General features: G+C 36.7%; 2 protein-coding genes across 2 annotated transcripts in view; both read right to left on the bottom strand.

The window, feature by feature from the left end:
• Nucleotides 1–19164, bottom strand: part of DHRSX (dehydrogenase/reductase X-linked) — a 122542-nt gene extending 103378 nt beyond the window's left edge. Inside the window, exons 1-3 of the mRNA XM_088144464.1 lie at nt 19064–19164; nt 17445–17652; nt 16944–17355 (exon numbers count right to left, since the gene is read on the bottom strand). Of these exons, the coding sequence (XP_088000590.1) occupies nt 16944–17355; nt 17445–17652; nt 19064–19164 (721 nt within the window). The remainder of the gene's footprint in view (nt 1–16943; nt 17356–17444; nt 17653–19063) is intronic.
• ZBED1 (zinc finger BED-type containing 1) lies at nt 5516–17081 on the bottom strand. The gene is made up of 2 exons (XM_007427677.4): nt 16944–17081; nt 5516–12350 (listed from the first exon to the last, which is right to left on the bottom strand). The coding sequence occupies exon 2, from the start codon at nt 12296–12298 to the stop codon at nt 10211–10213; it is 2088 nt and encodes a 695-aa protein (XP_007427739.1). The 5' UTR covers nt 12299–12350; nt 16944–17081; the 3' UTR covers nt 5516–10210.
• Nucleotides 19165–20151: the final 987 nt, after the last annotated feature.

Here is a 20151-nt window from a genome sequence, read left to right as displayed (position 1 = left end):
ATGATTACATATATGGAAGTCATTTGCAATTCCCTTCTCCCAGTAGATGGGCGGAGGGCGTTACTTCCTAATCTAGCATAGAATCCTGAAATTCCTTCTGGTTTCCCATCCATAAACTGCTTAGCATACAAGCCCAGATAACACAGAACAGGCATTGTTACTTTCAGCAGGATGACTATAAGGACAGAACTAATCCCATATTTATGTTCTACTGAGTGCTGGAATTCAAGTGTTTCTGATTATGTTAGAGCACATGAAACGAAATATTAAATATCCTATTTCAAAAAGTTTTTCTATCAACTAAATATACTTTATTATAATAAAGTCTTTTTTTAAAAAATAGTCTACATTCAGAAGATTATTCCAACTGACACATATTTTATTATTGAAGCTATTTGCCTTAACATTGTGAACTGTACTGAATGCTTGAGGAAAAACAATTTGATCTCATTGAAGAAGCAGGTGCATTCAATATACTCTTTGAAGGGAAGGATGAAACAAGACTGGAAAAAAACAGCTGGGAGAGATCTTTTTAATGTTGAATGAGAGCAGCTTCTTCTATCTTGAAAGAACAGATAAAATGGATTATACTGGACAAAAGCAGGAAGGATCTGAGGGAGGTACAAGATTGCCAGCACTTTTGACATACAAGAAAAACAAATGAACACCACACAGCTTCTCTCTAAAGTGGCTTCATGACAACATTTAAATAAGCCTGAATTATTCTAGCATTAAGTAAACCATATGAATTTTTTTTACAGTTTGAGTTTGCAAACGTGGAACTTCAAATCCTATTTGTGTCAAAATGTTTTGAATGTGTTTTTGAACAAAATTAGAACAGATCAAGGGATCCATTACCATACAGCCTTCCTTTGAAAATTAAGCCCATTTTGAGGCACAAAAGATTATTGGTGCTGGAGGGACATGACTTGCTATTGGGATGGCATGCTTTCCTATGGTATGGGAAAAACACTGTACTTCCAAAGACACTACGTGAGAAATGCTTTACTTAGGACTTGGAAAAAAATAAAGGTAAAAAACTATAGGAAAACACCAATTTGGCTATCGACTATGGAAGCGTTAACACATCCAAATCTGGTTAATTTGGAAAGAATTGTAACTTACAGGGATATTTTGAATGAGATAGGGGAATTAAAAAGCAGACAGGAATTACAAAATCAAGGGGTAGACTTAGCATGGTGGCCGTTTGCGCAGATACAATCTAGATATGTGAAAGATGCAAAGGAATGGGGTTTCTATAAGGAGCTAACATCACTTGATCAAATCTTACTGGCTACAGAAGAAAAACTGATTAAGAAGTTATATGGCTATTTGTTAAATATTAAAATGGAAGATGAACAAGTGAAAGAAACAATTATTGTCTGGGCCAAAAGCTTTGGTTACAATATCGATTTAGATAAATGGCAAAACCTCTGGGAGAGAAACGATAAATTAACGATGGTCACGGCATATAAAGAGAATCTATATAAAATGTTTTACAGACGGCACTTGCCACCGGCAAGACTGGCAAAGATGTTCAAAGACATGTCCACCAAGTGCTGGAAATGTAAGCAAATACCAGGTACCTATTATCATATGTGGTGGACAAGCACCAAAGCAAAAAGGTTTTGGATACATATACATACTTGGTTAGAAAAAATGATAGAGCAACATATAGACTTAAAACCAGAGACATTTCTACTGGGTGTAATCCCAGAAAATTATGATAAAGCAATTGTATATTTAATATTGCATATATTGACAGCAGCAAGAATTGTATTCGCACAATATTGGAAAAATGAAGACACCCCTACAGATGAAAGTGTTATTCAGAAAATATTGGACTGTGCAGAGATGGACGGATTGACTTTAAAAATAAAAGATAAAGATGATACAGAATATTATTTGATATGGGATAGATTTTATCAATGGCTTGATAAAAGAGGTGGAAGTTAGTAGTTAGAAGATGACTACTATATATGAGTAATACATGAATCATCTTGATAGCTTAAGCATTATTACAATTTTGTTAAAAGATGGTAAACGATCTATATTGATAGATGAGTAGGTAGGATTATTAACTATAGAAACACTACTAGACTATATTAATCTTAGTATTATCATTATGAGTGGATTAATGATTTATACGAGGACTTACTTTGATACTTTAAATATTGTAATTAAAAGATGAACTGTCATGATGTGAGATAAATTAATGCTAGGAGCAATACTTTGACATATTATTGTTATTGTTGTTGTTAAAATAGGGTGAATGATTTATGTACCTGAGAAGGGAACCAGCTGACACGATGTTTTTCTGAGTATTGATACATAAATAAATAAAAAAAAAAATTAAGCCCATTTCACTTATCACTAAAAGATGAAAGACATCAATTTATTGTGATCTTAGACCAGAATAGAGGCTAGCGAGCCACATAAAGTCTAATAAATCAGGTGGCATACAAATATAAATACTGTTAAATTAACAAACTTAGTGAATATCAGCAGCTATACTCTTGACATTATTATTAGCTAGTTAACCCAGGGAGGATACAGTTGTGTGCCAGATTCTAGTGGCAAAAAAGGAAAATTTTGCAGCTAACTCACTCGCTCATTCTCTTGTCCCTGTCAGCAAGTAAATAATCAATATGAAAGTTGTCTATGTGACATGGGAAACTGAATAATAAAGTATGCATTAGCCTCAGTGAGAATCAGCATAAAACATAATAGGACATGTTTGAATTTCCTTTGTTCTGCAGACTGTACTCTTTGAGGTTGAAATTGTATTGTATCTACCATATAAGAATGCCAAAGGCTGACCATTAGAGCAGGCTTGAAAGAATGTCCAACAGGTATACTACAAGAAAGTTTACCTGGGTATTCCTCAGAAGGCAACAGAACCATGCATTTTGGCTTAAACTGTTTTGACACCGTCTCAAATCCACTGCTTGATTATTTTGGCCTTATCTAACCCTGAAGGCTGCAAGTGTTCTGGAAAGAAACCATAGAATATCAATTTAAAAGACATCAATTTCTTTGAAAACCTAAACATTATTTAAGATAGCTTTCCTCGCCTTTCTATACTCCAGATATGTTACACTGACACCCAGAACTACAATATTATTATAGTTCAGATTCCCTGTGTTCAAGCAATCTGAAAAGTACTATCTACAATTGTCAGGTTCAGCCTAAGAACAAGGAGGCAATCCAGTATAGTTCAGTTCCTTTTTAGCTTGCACCTAATAGACAGAATCTTGCCAGACTAAACCTATGCTAAAACAACTAGTGGATATACCCCGTGAGACTCTAGGGAGGGGACAGCCTCATCCTCTTCGTCTTCCCACACTCTTGTTGTGGGCTGAGGAAGCGCTTGCTCTGGAACGCCACTCCCCCTCCTGACAACCTTGAACTTCCATTCCAGAATCTTCCCCCTCATGCCATCCATTACAATAGAACTAAAAACCCCCCAAACAACAGCTTATACAGCCATAGAGAGCACAAAGACCCACAACAAATAAAATGCTGTAGAAAGCAGCTATGGGGATAGGAGGACATGGAGTATCTTACAGGAGTACTCCACATTACAACAATTTATTACAAGTAACACTTGTCCTACTGAATCATCAAATGGATTCTTTTTCATTAAAAATAGATTTGGGGAGTAGATATTTAGAAGCTCCTACAAGATAATTGATTTCCTAAGTTCCTGACACATAGATTCTATCCACACACTTAACTTTGAATAGGTTTTGAGAAATTAAGGGATATGCTGCTCAGTCCTATGCATGTTTACTGAGAAATTATTCCCGTTAAAGTCAGAAAAGTACACAAGACTTAAGTAAACATAAATACAAACAATGAGCTGGAAAACATTCAGATATCATACTTGAAACAACATAGAAGCACTATTTTTACACAGTTCTACACCTTAATAAAGATATCAAAATACTTTGTTGGTGATACAACAGCAATATAGGTTGTTTTTAAGAATCCAACTTCTAAAGCATTTTAAGTCAAAGAATTAGCTGACAATGGAGCAATATATAGACTAAATGTCATTGATTCATAAGAAAGAATAACTTGTAAGAACAGAAATAGCAAATAGTTTATATTTGAGAGTAGATTTGAAATTCTCGGCTATCAATTAAATACACAAGTCTTTCTAAAGAAGATTTTTTAGATTAAAAATGAGCTATTATCTTAGTAATATAAAAGTATTATATTTCCATGATACTTCCAAAGCATAAGATATTTCAACTTTAGGTTAACTTCTCTGCTCTTACACACTTGCAGCACACCCAAAAGGGACTATCTTAATTTTATTTTGCATGCAAACCCCCCCCCACCTTCTCTTACATTTTGGTCTCATTGTATTCACAGTGCTTCTGCCGCTCCCAGTAAAGACATGTATTATCATACCCACACGAACACATATGCCCATATATACTTCATCTTAGTTAAGAGGATACCTTTTTATCAAACAATGTTCTGAAAATTTGATAGCTTGCATTCTCATTTCATCTTTTTACAATATATTTCATCTTTCTCTCATTTTTGTGTTTCTACAATATATTAACATGAACTTGAATTATACACCAGATTGCCTAATGCTTATTTATTTAGTTCTTATATTCATAAGTGGCTTTAATCATCCAAGTGACTCTAGGAGACATACAACTTATTAAAACAATGAAGGTGAAAACATCAATGAACAACAAAAAAACATTAAGTATTATTATATTGGAGGAGGAGTCACCAAGGAATAAAATCCCAATATCAGAGCCTTAGGAAAGACATTTTAAAAGCTTTCCTGAACAACAGTGTTGAGGCCATGTGGACATAGGTTTGTATGATCATTTTTCCTCCCTCCCCCCACATTAAAATAACTGAACAAGAAATAAGGAAAATCTGCATTAATATTAATACTTCCTGCATTCAGGAAGTCTAGTAGTATGAAACAGAAACTGCAAAGGAAGATGAAGTTCAATTTGGTAGAGATAATGGTTCCTTGCCATCTAAAGAAACAAAATGTGAGAATTTCTTTCAACCCAGCTATTAGCATAGCAGGCCTTCCCCTACCCGTACTTGAATTATTTCAACTCAGGTATGCAATAACTGGCACTTTTTCACAATTTGTACCAAAGAAATTGAAAACTCTTTGTCAGCTGCTGCTGTTGTTAGCAAATGCACCTTTCAGTAACTAATAATCTCAGTGGTGATACCATTCCTAATGTTAATGCTTCCATGCTAAAGAACAAACTGATAATTCAACAGATCTTTGGGAGCCAAAATCAAAACAATTTTCAGCTAAAGATGTATGTGCTGCTTATTTATGGGTTGTAAGAGGAAAAACAAGGGTGTAAAATACATGTCACAAGTAAGGCCAATTTTCTGTCTGCATACATGCATGCATGCTTTTCTTCCAATAGGCAATCCATGACAGAAAATCAACCACTTCTGAAGAAAAAGAAAATAGCATAAACTCATGGGTTTTACCATCTATTTATTTTTCTACTTTTGTGACAAAAGTACCATGCCAATCTAAAGAAACAGCCAGGCTCACAGATGCAGGTAGAGTATATACCAGTGTTTTAAAGACATACAAGAAAGCAGACATTTATGGTAATTAGAGGATGTAACTAATCAGGGACTGACTTGTCTTCTGTGGCTTCATCTCTTATCTGTCAGGGAAGATCTAGATCAGCATACTGTCTCCAGTGTAGATTATTACCACTCTTCACACCCTAACTCTGAAACATTCAATGCAGGAAGGTCTACCAAACATTTGAACATTACAAACATTTGTGCAAGCCTTATTTTATTCTGGGAGAAAAAAGTTGTGTATTTTCAAGTGTGTAATGCCCATGACCACTTGGGTCCACCTTACAATTTTTTGTAATTAAAAAACCAAAAAGCAACAATGAGTCTTTCAGGTCTTTAGACTAACACTTTATTACAGCATAAGCTTTCATGTACTCAAAAGCCATCAGAAGTATTAAATGTTATCTTGAATTACAAGTATTTAAACACAACCTCACATAATTCAGCAGAGGATGGGACAGAAAGAAGTAAACAATGAAATAAGATGGAAATGAAAGTAGAAGTGGAGATCTTATTAATAGTGTCAATGTATAAACAACCAATCTGCACTTTTCAGATTCCTTTTAATTATTTCATTTATATTCTAATTTTCTACTCAACATATTCTGTTTGCATTGCTTCTATTAAATTGTGAATATAAGGAAATAAGAAAAGAGCTAAACATCGTATTTCCTTAAAAATTCAATGTTCAAGCACTTTGTAATTGACTAGGAAGTTACAATGACTCTTTGAATCTAGAGATCTGATTCCCTTCCTGGCCAGGTAGGTATAATCAATTCCCATTTTAACATATGAGTAAGAATATGAGTAGGAACTACAATAAATGAACAGAGAATCTTATAGTTGTTCAGAGTTTAACATAGCAAAATAAAATAAAATCTGCTTCCTATGCTTGAGCAAAGCTACTACAATTCAATAAGAATTACCATTATTAAACAAATTATTTTGGGTTCATTCCACTTTCAGTTGGTTTTTTTTTCAACTTAGAATTTCTGCCATTGACAATTTGTATTTATTTCCTGTGACACAAATAGTCTAATTTGTACATGAAAAATGTAATTATTTTGAGGCAAAATTCGGAGGCATAGACTAAGTGCTTCTATAAAATGATACACAGGGTGTCCCAAAAGTCAAATTGTCCCAAAAGACAATTTATTACGAATTGGACATCAGTGAAGATATATTCTAATTATATTCAGTTAACATCTTAAGAAAATATTTCATGATTAAGTTCATTTCAAAATGTTCATTAAAAATTAATTATGATACAAAATGAAATAATAGAAGTGGAAAGACAGGATTAACATACATTAAAAAAAAAACTTTATATAATTAACTAGGAATGGCTCAGAAAATTAAAAAAAACATTTTTGTATTCTGACAATTTCTCTTTCATTTTTTTCCAATTACAGTTGGAATTTCTGGGATGCAATAAATGTTTAAAGACTCGATTTACTCAGAAAATGTTGTATGAAAAACCTGTTTAAATGGCAATATGTAACATTTTTGGAGAATGATAGTAGATTTAAAGCTATACATTTTAACCCGCTATCCAAAGATGCTATAGCCCTTAATACTGTGACTGTACAACTCTAAAGATTAAACTCCTTCTTACACACTACAAAATTTGCATTTCTGCGTTCAATTTTTTCTAATGTGTCAGGTGTTGAAAACCTAACATAAACACATTTTAGAGTTAGACTTATCTGCACATTTGTTTCTTTCTATTCCTGCGCATAATCACCGTTGGGCTGCACAGAGTTAGGGCAATCTCATGTGCTCTTTCTTGGAAGTAAATTCCACTAAGCCAAATGGATTTTACTACTGACTAAATATCACAATTAAAAATTATACCATATTCTGCTATCATACCAAATCCTGAATATTTACAAGTTTAGAACATAATGTAAGATAACAAAAACAGAACTGCAAAACTATCAGTAGTCAGTCAGAAAACAGCAGCACAAACGAAATAACTTTGTTGAAGGTAAATAGTGAGCAACTGGTAAAATTAAAACACTGAAGACCTGTAAGCCACCTAAAGATCGGCATGTAGCCTAAAATTCATGGAGTTTCATAGACACCACAAAGGAGACTGTGGCTTGGGCAACCACCCTGACACTGTCCTGGACTCTACCACAAGAAGGAAGATGAGTTCTGATAACTGAAGAGTGCAGCTTATACTATTGTAATAGGGATGTAGTGTACTCCAGATATAAAACCCCAAAGGTTCTCCAGAGTAGACATGGGTATGCGGGCTGCACCTGTCAACACCTCCTTAAAGAAGTTGTGAGGTTTCAACAGATGCTGTGTAATCCCAGGGAAATGTCTGAGATTCTGACAGCCAGCCCACACCCACCCTGTGAGCTCATACCCATTCTGAAGCACTGTCAGGGACTCCTAAACAAAAATGAGTATTTATTTTCCTGGGATGTGGTTACCGGGTAAGCCCAGGAAAACCTGCAGCTTCTTTAAAGAGGCATTGAGAAATAGCTATGCACGTCCACTCCTGCTCCTAAGCATCTCTGTGGCTTCAGGTCCAAAGTGCAGCACTGCCCTATTTACACTGTGCTTAGGTTTCAATTTGATGATGCATGGACTGAGGATTCAGCAAAGTTACACCTTTATAATAACTAGATTAACATAACTATTTCATCATGCAGTAGTTTTGCATCCTTAATTACTTAATGAGAAGTACAAAAATGTGAGATCAGCCCAGATAAGATGGCAAATGAGATACAAACGCAAGCATTGCACCATACCATGATCATTTTATAGAAACCATACCCCAAAATGGTATCTATCAGCTATATCCAAGCAGACCAATGCTAAAACAGAGCATTCAGAACTCTGTCAGAAAGTTACCTAAGCACTGTTTATCATAGGAAACTTCACAACTGCATCCATGTCTGCTTTAACAGGCTAATTACGGTTGATTAAAGATCGAGTACCTTATTTCTGTATTTATCAACTCTTCTTTGCAAGAGTACATTCCAGGGCAGAGTTTGTTACATTGGTGACTTAAACTGATACACAGACACAAACACATGTGTGTGTATCATATCTCAAAACTCTTCTATACTGTTTTCTACATAAAGTAGTTAATCATTTCTGGCAAAGAGCATAGATATGGGACGCATCAGAGAACTGCTTGCATTGATGATGTCTTTAACAATCAATGGCACCTCAGAAAAGGAAAACATCAAATCAGAGCTAAAGAAGAGATTATGGCCTAAATGTCTAGGAGAGGAATGCTATCTTCAAAAGAACAGTAAGTGTTTAGTAGTATTTCAAAAGACTTTTCAAGTTTATCCTTCCACAACCTGGGAATCCTCAAGCTTGAAGACAACCACTCTAGAAGCTCTCAAGCAGTACACCCATTGCTGAGAACAGATATCTGAAGCACTCTATAAATGTCTGGAATAATAATTTTAACGCTTATAAGCAAATTTGATGTGCTTGAGTAACATCAAATGTCATACTGAACTGGTATATAAGCTTGTAAATTTCATCGCACTTCTGACACAATAAGAATTGCTACCAATTGGCACAGATGTTTCTATGTAACAGATCTGTTTATAATTTATGGAATAAATTAGCAAAGTAGCTGTTTCAATGTGGTATGTCTGCTATGGTGCCTAGAAGCGTGATGCCACTTACTTTATACTGAATAGAGGCTTCCTTGAAGGTGGAAATGAAGAAGGCACTCCTAGGCTCTTCAGAGGATCACTCAGTATCAGCACAAGATATACGAACTACTGAGATGTAATTCTGTACTGTAGCAATATAACTCAGCTTCAGATTCATTTGCTGATAAAGGAAACCATAATATCTCCTGACATTAATCTTGGGAAAAGTTATATTCAATTTATAGCATAGATGAGGATGTTGTTGAACTATAGCTCTCATTATTCCTTACCACTGACCACAGCATGGAGCTCCTGAAAAGAGTACTGTAGTTCAACTACATCTGAAAGACTGCAATTGTATAGCATAGCATACCCAGGTATGTGTGCCAAGACTTCACCATATCCAGAAAAAATAAAAACTCTAACACTGGTATGGAGATATTACAGGACACAGCAAACAACAAAGAATTAATCTGGTTGTCAGAAATAACATGTGAACCTATTAAAAATTAGGTCCTTTATATAATAATCCCTGATCATTTGACCTTTAAAAAGCTTTAAATATTTAAATGTGTGAACACTTAAATCAAAGCTTTTAAAAACTAAAAATCCTACATCAAAAAAGTTTTGCATATTGACCTAAGCCATAGATTTGCTGAAGGTATTGATTAAAGGGATCTATACCAGGTGGCTGACCAACTGCTTATAAATTACTATTTATACAATGTAGTCCTAAATCAATGAGAAAATAGATGTTTATCTTTTCCTGACTCTATACTTATATTTATTATAACTTTTATGCCAATTTCAGTGTTCTTGAGTTACAAATCACAACCATGTTCCAAGACATTTACACACATATTCCACATATAAAATCTGCCTATGTTGAAGCTGTTCAATATATACATTTTTAAAATAATAGGTCTTTTTTTCTTTTGGTAATTTCAGACCAGTAGCCTTTTTCTGAAAGTGTATTGCTTCTATATGAAGCCACTTTCACGCATATTAAAAAAACCGCTGTTCCCGTTTGCTGCATCGCTTGAATTAATCATGTGCTCCTGTTCCAATCCCCATTCCCCTTCATCCTCTTCATCAGGTTCAGCTTCAGACCCACTGCGAGCGTTCTCGTACAAAAAAACCTGCTCATCCACATGAGCTGGAGCTAACCGATTTCTTTTAGCGCTAACAACATTGGCTGAAGAACTAAAAAGACGTTCAGGGAAGACCCTTGTTGCTACAATGCACCAGTATTTCTGAAGCACCTTTGGTAAAACAGGAAATAAAGCAAGCCTATCAGACCACCACTTGAGGGGATCTTCACTGAGCCCAAGGACTTTCTGGGACTTGAAATTACTCAGTTCCTCGATAATCTGAGCATGCCACTCCTCTTGATCTTCAACACCCCCCGTCTGGCAAAAGATTTCTGCAAGCATATTATTAATAGCACTTGTAGGAGGCGGCGTGGAGGCAACTGCCACTTTTTTCACTGGTGGCTCTTCTGACACTGCAAAGAATTTTTCTTCAGGCCTCAAAGTATTTTCTTTTATTTTTTCCAGGATACTTTTTGCATCCTCCAGCACTCTGTTCTCAACCTGTTGTTTTTCAAATGCCGAAAGAAAGGGCAATTTCTTGTATCGCGGATCTAAGAAAGTTGCAACGTTGAGAAACATGTCTATCTCAGGAGTATGCTGGTATGTTGCTGATAATTCTTTGGCAATCACCTCCTTTGCCATGCTTATTTCTTTTGAGTCATTTTCTTTTATATTTAATGTTGTATTTAGCAGCATGTGAAGAAGAGGTTTCACCATACTTATTCTTGGGTACTTAGAAGCAGATATCATCTCAGCTACCTGCTTGAAAGGCTGAAGCAAATCTACCAGCCCTTCGATTGCATTCCATTCGCTAGCTTCCAACATCAGGTGGTGATTATTGCTATCTTCCACAAGTACTGCAGCAATGACAAACTGCTGCTCTTTAAGACGCTGCAGCATGGCCAGCGTGCTGCCCCACCAGGAAACACGATCACTCACAAGCATGCAGTGCAAAATATTCTGCTGCTGCTGCTTCTCACTCAACATGTACATGGCCACAGCAGACTGCTGAAAGTATTCCACCAATTTTCGACATCTAGATAGGACGCTACTCAATTTAGGAAGCTGGAAGGCTTGCTGTATACCCACATTGAAAGTCTGACCCAAGCAAGGCATCTGTACTGGAATGTCCAAGAGAGAGCAAGCTTTCACAACATCTTTCCCATAATCTGTTGTAGCCCCAAAAACCTTTGTATTGATTCCCCATTCAATGAATATCTCATACAGGACTCGTGTAATTGTCTCTGCAGTGTTTTCCTCTGGCACTTCAAATGTTTTTAGACAACGAGAATTAATAGCCAGGCTGCTGGAGGAGCCATTACTAATAAAATGAACAGACAAGGTTACATAGGATCTATTCTGGTTATCACTTCTCCATATATCAGTTGATATGCCACACCATGGAACGTCCATCAATTCTTTTAATACAATATCTCTAACAGCAACATATTTTTCAGGAATTCCTTTTGTGCAGAAGTACTTTCTGCAAGGAAGTTCATATCTGGGGTCAGCTGTTCTTAAGAGACTCTTGAATGTGGGTTCATCGACAATAGATGGAGGATACAACCCTTCACAGATTAAACTAATCACTGCTGAAGTTAGCTCTTGATGCTTTTTATTCTCGTAACTGTGGCTTGTTTTCATAATTAAGTTGTCCTGAACAACCTGCTGAGATGATTCTGGCTTCAGCTTTGAAAATGCAGTTGCAAAGGCCTCCCTCATTTGCTCAGTGTTGCTTTTCACAAATTCACAAAATTCATCTGGGTGATTCTTTTCAAGGTGGTAAGAGAGGTTGGACGTATTTCCTGAATAGGCAATCTGTGCCATGCAAATGCGGCAGTAGATTTTCTTCCATTGCAATATGCATCCCTCTGCATTGGTATCAAAGCCAAAGTACTTCCACACTTTACTCTTTGCTCTTGGGTGGGCCACTAACTTTAGGTCTGATGGGGAAGTTTCCAAAGTTTTATTCTCCATTGCTTCTTAGCCACTCTCCCAACCTTTTGATTCTTCACTCATTAATGAGCACCTGATAAAGGCAGCAGATAAACATAAAATGAGAAAGCACTGGTTTGGTCAACTGTATAAAATCAATGCTTCTATAAATATTCAAAACCTACCTTATTGATAACAATATTGGAATGTGCCTGAGAGCGGACTGTAGCTTTGCACTCTCTTTGGAAACTGAATACACGCAATATTACTTCTACGTGTTCTGCAAGCAGTAGCTATTCAGGCTTCATGACAAAAGATTTGACCAAAATTAATTGCCCTCTGGGCAAAAATATGGGATATAAATTGCTAAAGTACACAGTATTATAAATAGAGTAAGTGCCAAAGCCTCAATCACATATGTTTAATTTAAATAAATGGAGAATACATCATTACAACAAGCTTATGCATCCAAGGATATAACAAAATGTTACCAAATCCCTTTCAACCCCAAATACATTCTCATTTCTGATACAATTCTGTGCATACCAGGACTGTGTATCTTCAAGAATCAATAACTTGGTCTCCTAGTTCAAATCTCAGAATGCTTCCATAGAGGATAACCGCAGAAACAGCTTGACGCCTTTTTTCCCCGTGTCGTGCATAAGAGTGTGTTAGGGACTCATTACACTCACCAGAAGAAACACTCACCATGACAAATGAATTTTTATGGTCCTGAACACATAGCACTGCTCAAGCCAGTGAGCAAGGAAGCTTTTGGTAAACTGAGAATTTTTGAATTCTTTTCTCCCTTTTTGACACTATAAATCTTTCACAACTGTCATAGGCATGGGTGTCTAGGTGGGTACCCAAATATTTTCCTGGCTATTACATTTTTATATATTTCATAGCATTTACTTAAGAAATATAACCTAGAAGCTAGCAGCATCTTAGTGAGCAGAATTTGGAAGACCATTTGTTGAATGCTCATCTGAAATCTAACTTAAAACAATGCCCTCCGTTATTTCTCAGTTTACAGGAAAATTTAGGTTATGCAGTATTTATTGTGATGCATTTGAAATTTCAGAAATTCACTCCTACAAAGCTGTCTCAGTATGTCTCGATGTGTAAACTGCTTTCTGTAGCAAGCAACAGTTTTGAATTGTTTGCTTTTGATGCACATGTATGCAGGCAAGGGGTCTGGACAACAGAAATTTCAAAAATACCTCCGGATGGTCACACAGTTCTCCCCATAAAAGTTGTTCCAGGACTATACCCCAAATTAACATCATAGAACATGGGGTGCATTCAACCAATGACAGGTGATCTTAAAAAAGCTAAACTGGGTTGGATCTAGTTTTACTCCGATGGGAGACTACCACAAAATCCAAGAGCTGAAGAGTGGTAAGCTAGACTGAGTAGCTGAAAAACAACTTGAAGAAGGCAATGAGAAACCACTTTTATTATTTTCATGATAACTTCATGGACATATCCTATGAAATTACTAAGAGTCATGTTTAGCCTTTATTTTAAACTGTAATAAATTCCTCTGAAATAAATTGTATAATGCAAATAAATAAAATAAAATTATTTTACAATGTGTGTATGCTGATCTCGTAATTAGTTCTGGGTGGCTCTCTGTCATCTGCACAGCTAATAACTATGCATCTTTCATACATGTTTATATCCCGATCAATAACTAGCTTACTCATAAAATCAAGGGTCTGTGGAATCTCAAAAGAAAATAAAAAGTTTTTATTGTTGCATACAAAGAAAAGTTTAACATATGTGCTTCGCCAATACATATGTATGTATGTAAATATATGTGTGTTTATTTTCCTTATAACAGGGAAACTATACAGTTCCCCTACTCAATATTTGTTACTGAAAACGGCAAGCCATTTTGCACAACTGCCCAGACTTTTTAAGTATGCAAATTATTTTGCAAATTATTTTGTCACTCATTTACCACTGTGCAAATATGTAACTCAAAAGGAAGAACAAATTGCACTATTTAGGTTTTCCAGCTCAACAGATCCACTTTCACTGTCAAGGTATCTTTAAAGACTTCTGGTAAATCACACATTTACTGCTAATAATGAGACCATTACTATTTTGAACATTCCTCCTGGGCACTTGTAATTACACTGCACTGATATATGGATCAAAAGAGGGAAACATCTGTTGTCCTTTTAGCTTGCTTTTTTAGAAGTTATAACCAGCATCACAGCTGGCACTTCATAAGCTACTTGATAAATGGAACCAAACCAGCATTTCCCAACAACAGCTGTCAGTAGACAAAATTTCCATGACAGGTAACTAATATTAGAGTAAAATAAATGAGTATAAGATGCTACTCTTAATTTAGATGGAATATTGTAATGCATATGGACACATATGATTCCCCCATCAGATCTTTTCTCCCCTACAACCACTACTGGTTCCATGCTGGTTAATAAGAACTACCCTTCAACTTCCTTCAATAAGAAAAGTAAGGCTCAATGTTCACTCTTTCTTCTTATTAAATTAGGTTAAAACTTGTCTCATCTTAACAATATCAAAAAACCAAAGTCTTGTTTTCCCAGTTGAGATACTCAAAGCTAAGCATTTTCATGAATTTAATAGAGCCTTGTTATATTTTCTCATAACTTTTAAGCAAAGTGTAAGAATTTAAGCAAAGTGTAAGAATTCCTGCATGTTGCAGGAATAGTTAGATGTTCTGTAATTCAGAATATCTAGCAGTGTTTTCTCTTGGAGCAGATTCCTGAAAGCAAAAGAAAGGAGTCAGTAAAATAGCTGGCAAACTTTGGAATTTAATACAAATGATGACAAAATTTAGAGGAACGTGGCAAGTTGATGGTGAACAAACAAGTTGAAAGTCATATTTATAATTTTAGTCGTATCAAACTGTAGCCTTCTGGCTATGAAGCTTCAGCAAAGAATAGCATGCCTTCAAGGAGGGAGAAAATTGAACATCAGTACCTAATCTGACTAATTACCTAAGCAAGGAGAAGAGGCAATAAAACATGTGGGGAAGAATTATTGAAAATGGGGTGTTTTTATTTGCTGCTCTCCCACATCAGGTGAGTTGCCTCCTTCTTTGCCTCACAAAGAGATGCTACTGTTCTTCTTTCTCATACTTAGAAGTTCTTGCCCTTTCTTAGAAATCTTGTCTTTATTGTTGTAAGCAATCTGGAATCAAGAGGAGCAATATTGCCCATCTAAGTGCCCAACAGGTGCATTTTGGAAAAATGGAAAAGGAAGGAAAAGTAGTAGTAGTTTTTAAAACTTCCCTGTAAAGGGTAACTAAGCAAGGGTAATTAAGCAAGGCTAATTACATAATGCAGGGGTGCAACAATGTAGTATAGCCTGAATGGATACAATTTCTGCTTTTGACTTTCAGATCCAACGAGGAGGCAAATTATGACATTCATTAATTTCATAAACCAAAATGGTGCCAGAGAATACAAAGCAACCCCACCAAAACTTGCCCTCAATAGATCATCCCTATATATTATGTTTGTAGATTTTCATTAAGATAGCTATGCCTATCAAAATAAAAAAGGAAGATCCCTTAAAGATCTCTGTAGAGATTAAAACATATACTTTTAAACATTTAAAACATTTCATACTTTAGTTAAATGCAGCATAAATGCACTACCAAAACACTTTTTACTTCAATTAAAGCAAAATAATAAATATACAGCTACAGCATAGACCATCAGTGATATATTCCACCAAAATCAACACATTTTGCTCAGCCTAACTAGGAAGAATCTGCATTCTACATAGTATAGATTAATTTAAATGGAATCTAAAAATCCAATCCAGATCTAATATAATGTCCATTCACATAACATGGCCAAGATAAAGTCTGGTTTATTTGTGTGTCCAGTATATCCTTTTCCTAAGCAGCATGGCTCCAAATCATTTATCTGCAGATTGCTTTAAGATCCTGCAAACCTAGCTCCATGATTTTTTCCAACCAAAAGAAGTTAAGGAAGGGAAAAAAGGCATATAATGAACGTATTGTGACAATCTAAAAAAAACACAAACAAGGGGGATGAGCTTGATCATCCAGCAGATGAGTGACCAGGTGTATTCACAGGTAAACCAGATTTTTCACAGCTATATTGTGGATGGGGAAAGTACTGATCTCACCCAGAGAATCGGTATAGGTCTAAAGAAGGACAATCACATCAAGGGAGATGCATCTGTACAGACCAAGAGCAGTTCAAGTGTGCCTTATTTGAACTACATATAGATTATAACTGACACTATCTCCAAAGTTTCAGTACAAAAGCAGTGCTATTAAAAATGAAACCACAGGTTCAGTCTTAGCTACACTAACAAGGAAGTAAAAGTTACTTTCTAATTCAAGAGAAATCTGTCTTAGATTACAGCATTTTCCTGCTCTAACTAGCTAGGATTTACCGGGATGAGAGCAACTTCAGACAAGCTTTACGTCGGGGACTTCTCCCAACTCTCCCAGCACAGCCACGAACAAACGGGAAGCTTTCCCTGCCATTTTTGGTTTCTTGTTTGTGAATCCGCGTCCCTGCACTTTTCTCCACAGAGTAAAAGCCCAACTCGTGCAGACGAGCAGAGCGACGGCGTTCAAGAAGGGTCAGGCTTTTTTTGTGTTCAAGGCACCCACCGCTCGCCCCAGCTCCGCGTGCAACCTACTAACCTGGTTTGGACACAGAGCGCTGGCGGAGGCGACGAAACAGCTGCTCCAGAAGGACGCGGAAGCCGACAAAATAGACCCAAAGGGCAGGCATGAGCAGGGACAATAGCGACATGGCTGCCAAGCGCCGCCGAAGCTCAGACACCGCCTTGGTTCCGCTCCGCTCCGCTCCGTGGTCGGCGGCGAAAAGAGCCAATTCCGCGCTCCCCGCCGGGGCAGACGCAGAATCGGGACGCGAGTAGGTAGCCACGCCCAGCGGAAGAGGGCTGCGCCCGCCTCGACGGAACGATCGGCGCCTTTCTGAGCATGTGCGCCGGGGCTGGGGATCTTTGTGCCTGCGTGAGTGGTTGTCGCTCCGCTCCTCCCTGTCGCCCCCTTGTCGCGTGAGCTCGAGAGACGCTGCACCCTGTAATCCCTGGAATTGTCAGGCAGATAGATAAGCGCATTGTTACGAGGCACCCTGCAATTAGAGCTGTGGTACCAATAATTCTGCCTCTGCCTTACTCTGGATGTTGATTCATTGTACAATTCAGTATTTCTCAACCTTGGCAACTTTAAGATGTGTGGAACAACTCCCACAACAATTAAGATGTGTGGAACAACTCCCAGGAATCCTGGGAGTTGAAGTCCACGCATCTCAAAGTTGCCAAAGTCGAGAAACATTGATATAACTGGAACAAGAAACAGTAGATCGTAACCTCGTGAAAGGTATCTGGATCAAAAGTGACCGATTATATTATGATGAAATGACAGCTTAAATACTGTATTTTAAAGCTACAAAGATAGGTAGGCAGATAGGTAGCTCGATCTAAATTCGGTGTTTTAAAATAGAAATTTAAATAGTGGCTACAGCTGAGTCAAGAGGAGGATTGCAAATCGAATGAAAAGGTGAAATGATCCTCCCCGCATAACTCTTATTTTTAAGCTTTATTAATGCTGCCTACTTCGAATGTGTCAAGACTCGTGTTAATTTGTTTCTCAGGCTCTTTCACAAGTCATCTACAGCACTTACCACTCTTCAGAATGGAAGATATTAGGGGACATTTATATTGCTATTCCCACTTTTGGAAGACAGAACTCTGCCTTTTCCTGCTCTTATTTTCACTATTAAATCAATCAGACACACCTATAATACTCAACACAACTCACAAAACAAATATAATTGTGCAAAGTTGTGATCTAATTCCCAATAGCCATTGCCTGTTTTACAGTTTGGATTGTGCCATTAGATTAATGCACATTTTTAATGTATTTGTTATAACCTGTTTTTTATAAACCATTAATTTTTTAATGTATTTGATCACTTGGGCCAGAAAATGCATAGCATTTGTGCTCTCTCCTGGAAATATAGGGTTAGTCACCAACCTTGCACCAGCATAACTAGAGGATAATTTTACATTGTGTTATCTTTATAATAAACTTAAAAGGAAGGTGTAACTTTATGCATCCTATTCTATCATTACCATATGGATGATTCATAAAAAAACATGCCATAGAGAGGAATCTTGGAATATCACTGAGTTGACAAATCAGACTAATCAATCTGGTTTGAATCACATCACTGGTTCTTATAGATCAGTGCTAAATAAACTGACAGCAGCTTTCTGGTATCCATGGAACCTCCACCCCCCCCCTAAGAAAGGTGAAGAAATGTGTAAATCATATTTGTTGTAAATGGGAATGCCATATTTAATGGAGGTCCTGTGTTCTAGTAAGACTGTTTACTTAACAATAATTCTATGCTCAAATACAACCTTGAAAGAACTAGCTGATGATGTCAAATACATGGGAAATTTCTTGGGCAATACATGGGAAATTATGATCTGCCCAGGCAATCAGTCTGTAACCACCTTAAAACAATGCAGTGATTATTAGAAGTCAGAAACTGAGAAAAGTAGCAATACATACTGCTTTGTTACCTATGCAAACACATTGCACATTCCAGCAGCCCTGTCAGACTCCTGACTAGCCATTATTTGGCAGAAACAAAACCCAGAATGTTTTTGTTGTTCTGCTATCAGTTAAAACAATCTTGTTTTATATGGTTAGTAGGAAAAAATCGGGTGCATTACCCCCTCTCCTTTTTTAGAACATATGGTGTTACAGTTATTTCTTCCACCTACCTTAGCAACAGATCTTTGAAGGTCTTAAGAGCTCCCAGTGTGAGAGATATTACACTGGCCTGCCCACTCCCTAACTTCCGGGCACCTCCCCTCTCCTCCATTTGTTGCTTTGATTGATTCCAAGTCCAGTTCAGACATATATATTTCAGTTTGGGCACAAACCACTTGAAACAGCTGTCTTGTGCATGGAAACATGTCTATCATGATTAGTTTAATAGGTTAATTTATTTAAAAGATGGGAGAGTTCCAGATATATCTTAAACTCTATACTGAATTTAAGAATTAGGAACTAGGATGGATGACATGACAATTAAATGGATACATAGATGGCTCAAAAATCATACTCAAAGACTGATCATCAATCCACAATGAATTTGGTATGATAGCTAATACCTAAGAAGAAAGCAACAAAATTCAAAATCAGTCCTGATAGACTGCAAAAGTGGGATTAAAAATAACATAATGAAATTTAATTACAGAAAAATGAAAATAAGTTTGCTTAGAAAAAAATTAAATGCACAAGTGTAGGCTGGAAACAAGAATATGTGTGAAATGGGTTTTGGAAGTGCAATTGATCACAAGCTGCATATGAATCAGAAGTAAGACCCGGCTGCAGAAAAGATAACACAATTTTAGACTGCATTAATAGAAATATACTCCCATGGTCCAGTCATGGTACTGGCTCTCACTTTGCGTCTGAACCTATGCTTCCAAACCCAGAGCTTCCTGTTGGTTTCATTACTTCCCTGCCTCAGGTCCTAAAGACAGGTTCTTTCCCTTTCCCTGTGAAGCACACATTGCTCCACAGTACTCAGTTGCTTATCTGGTGGTACTTCCCACCCAGAGTGACAGTTCGGCCCCCTGCCTGTTATCAAAAGGATTTTCATTCTATATGTAAATAGAGATAATAAACAATTATTAAGTGATGAAGATGATGAACAGTTTGATGCCCCTTGCTAGCTAGCTAGCTAGCTGTCTGTCTGTCTGTCTATCATCTTTTGACCCTTGAAAAGTGAGCAATTATGATCTTCCAATAAAGTTCTTAATACTGCCATTCTGTTTGATCAGCACTATACCAATAAAACACA

Source organism: Python bivittatus, unplaced genomic scaffold (genome assembly GCF_059951505.1).
Source record: "Python bivittatus isolate LINGU-HERP-01145 unplaced genomic scaffold, Pbiv_v1 ctg000350_np1212, whole genome shotgun sequence".
NCBI classification, from domain to species: domain Eukaryota; kingdom Metazoa; phylum Chordata; class Lepidosauria; order Squamata; family Pythonidae; genus Python; species Python bivittatus.
The sequence above is the reverse complement of the archived record's forward strand: the minus strand, read 5'-3'. Positions and strand labels throughout refer to the sequence as shown.

Excerpts from the sequence above, each read along its gene's own strand:
- ZBED1 (XM_007427677.4), bottom strand. The coding sequence starts at position 12,298 with ATGGAGAATAAAACTTTGGAAACTTCCCCATCAGACCTAAAGTTAGTG.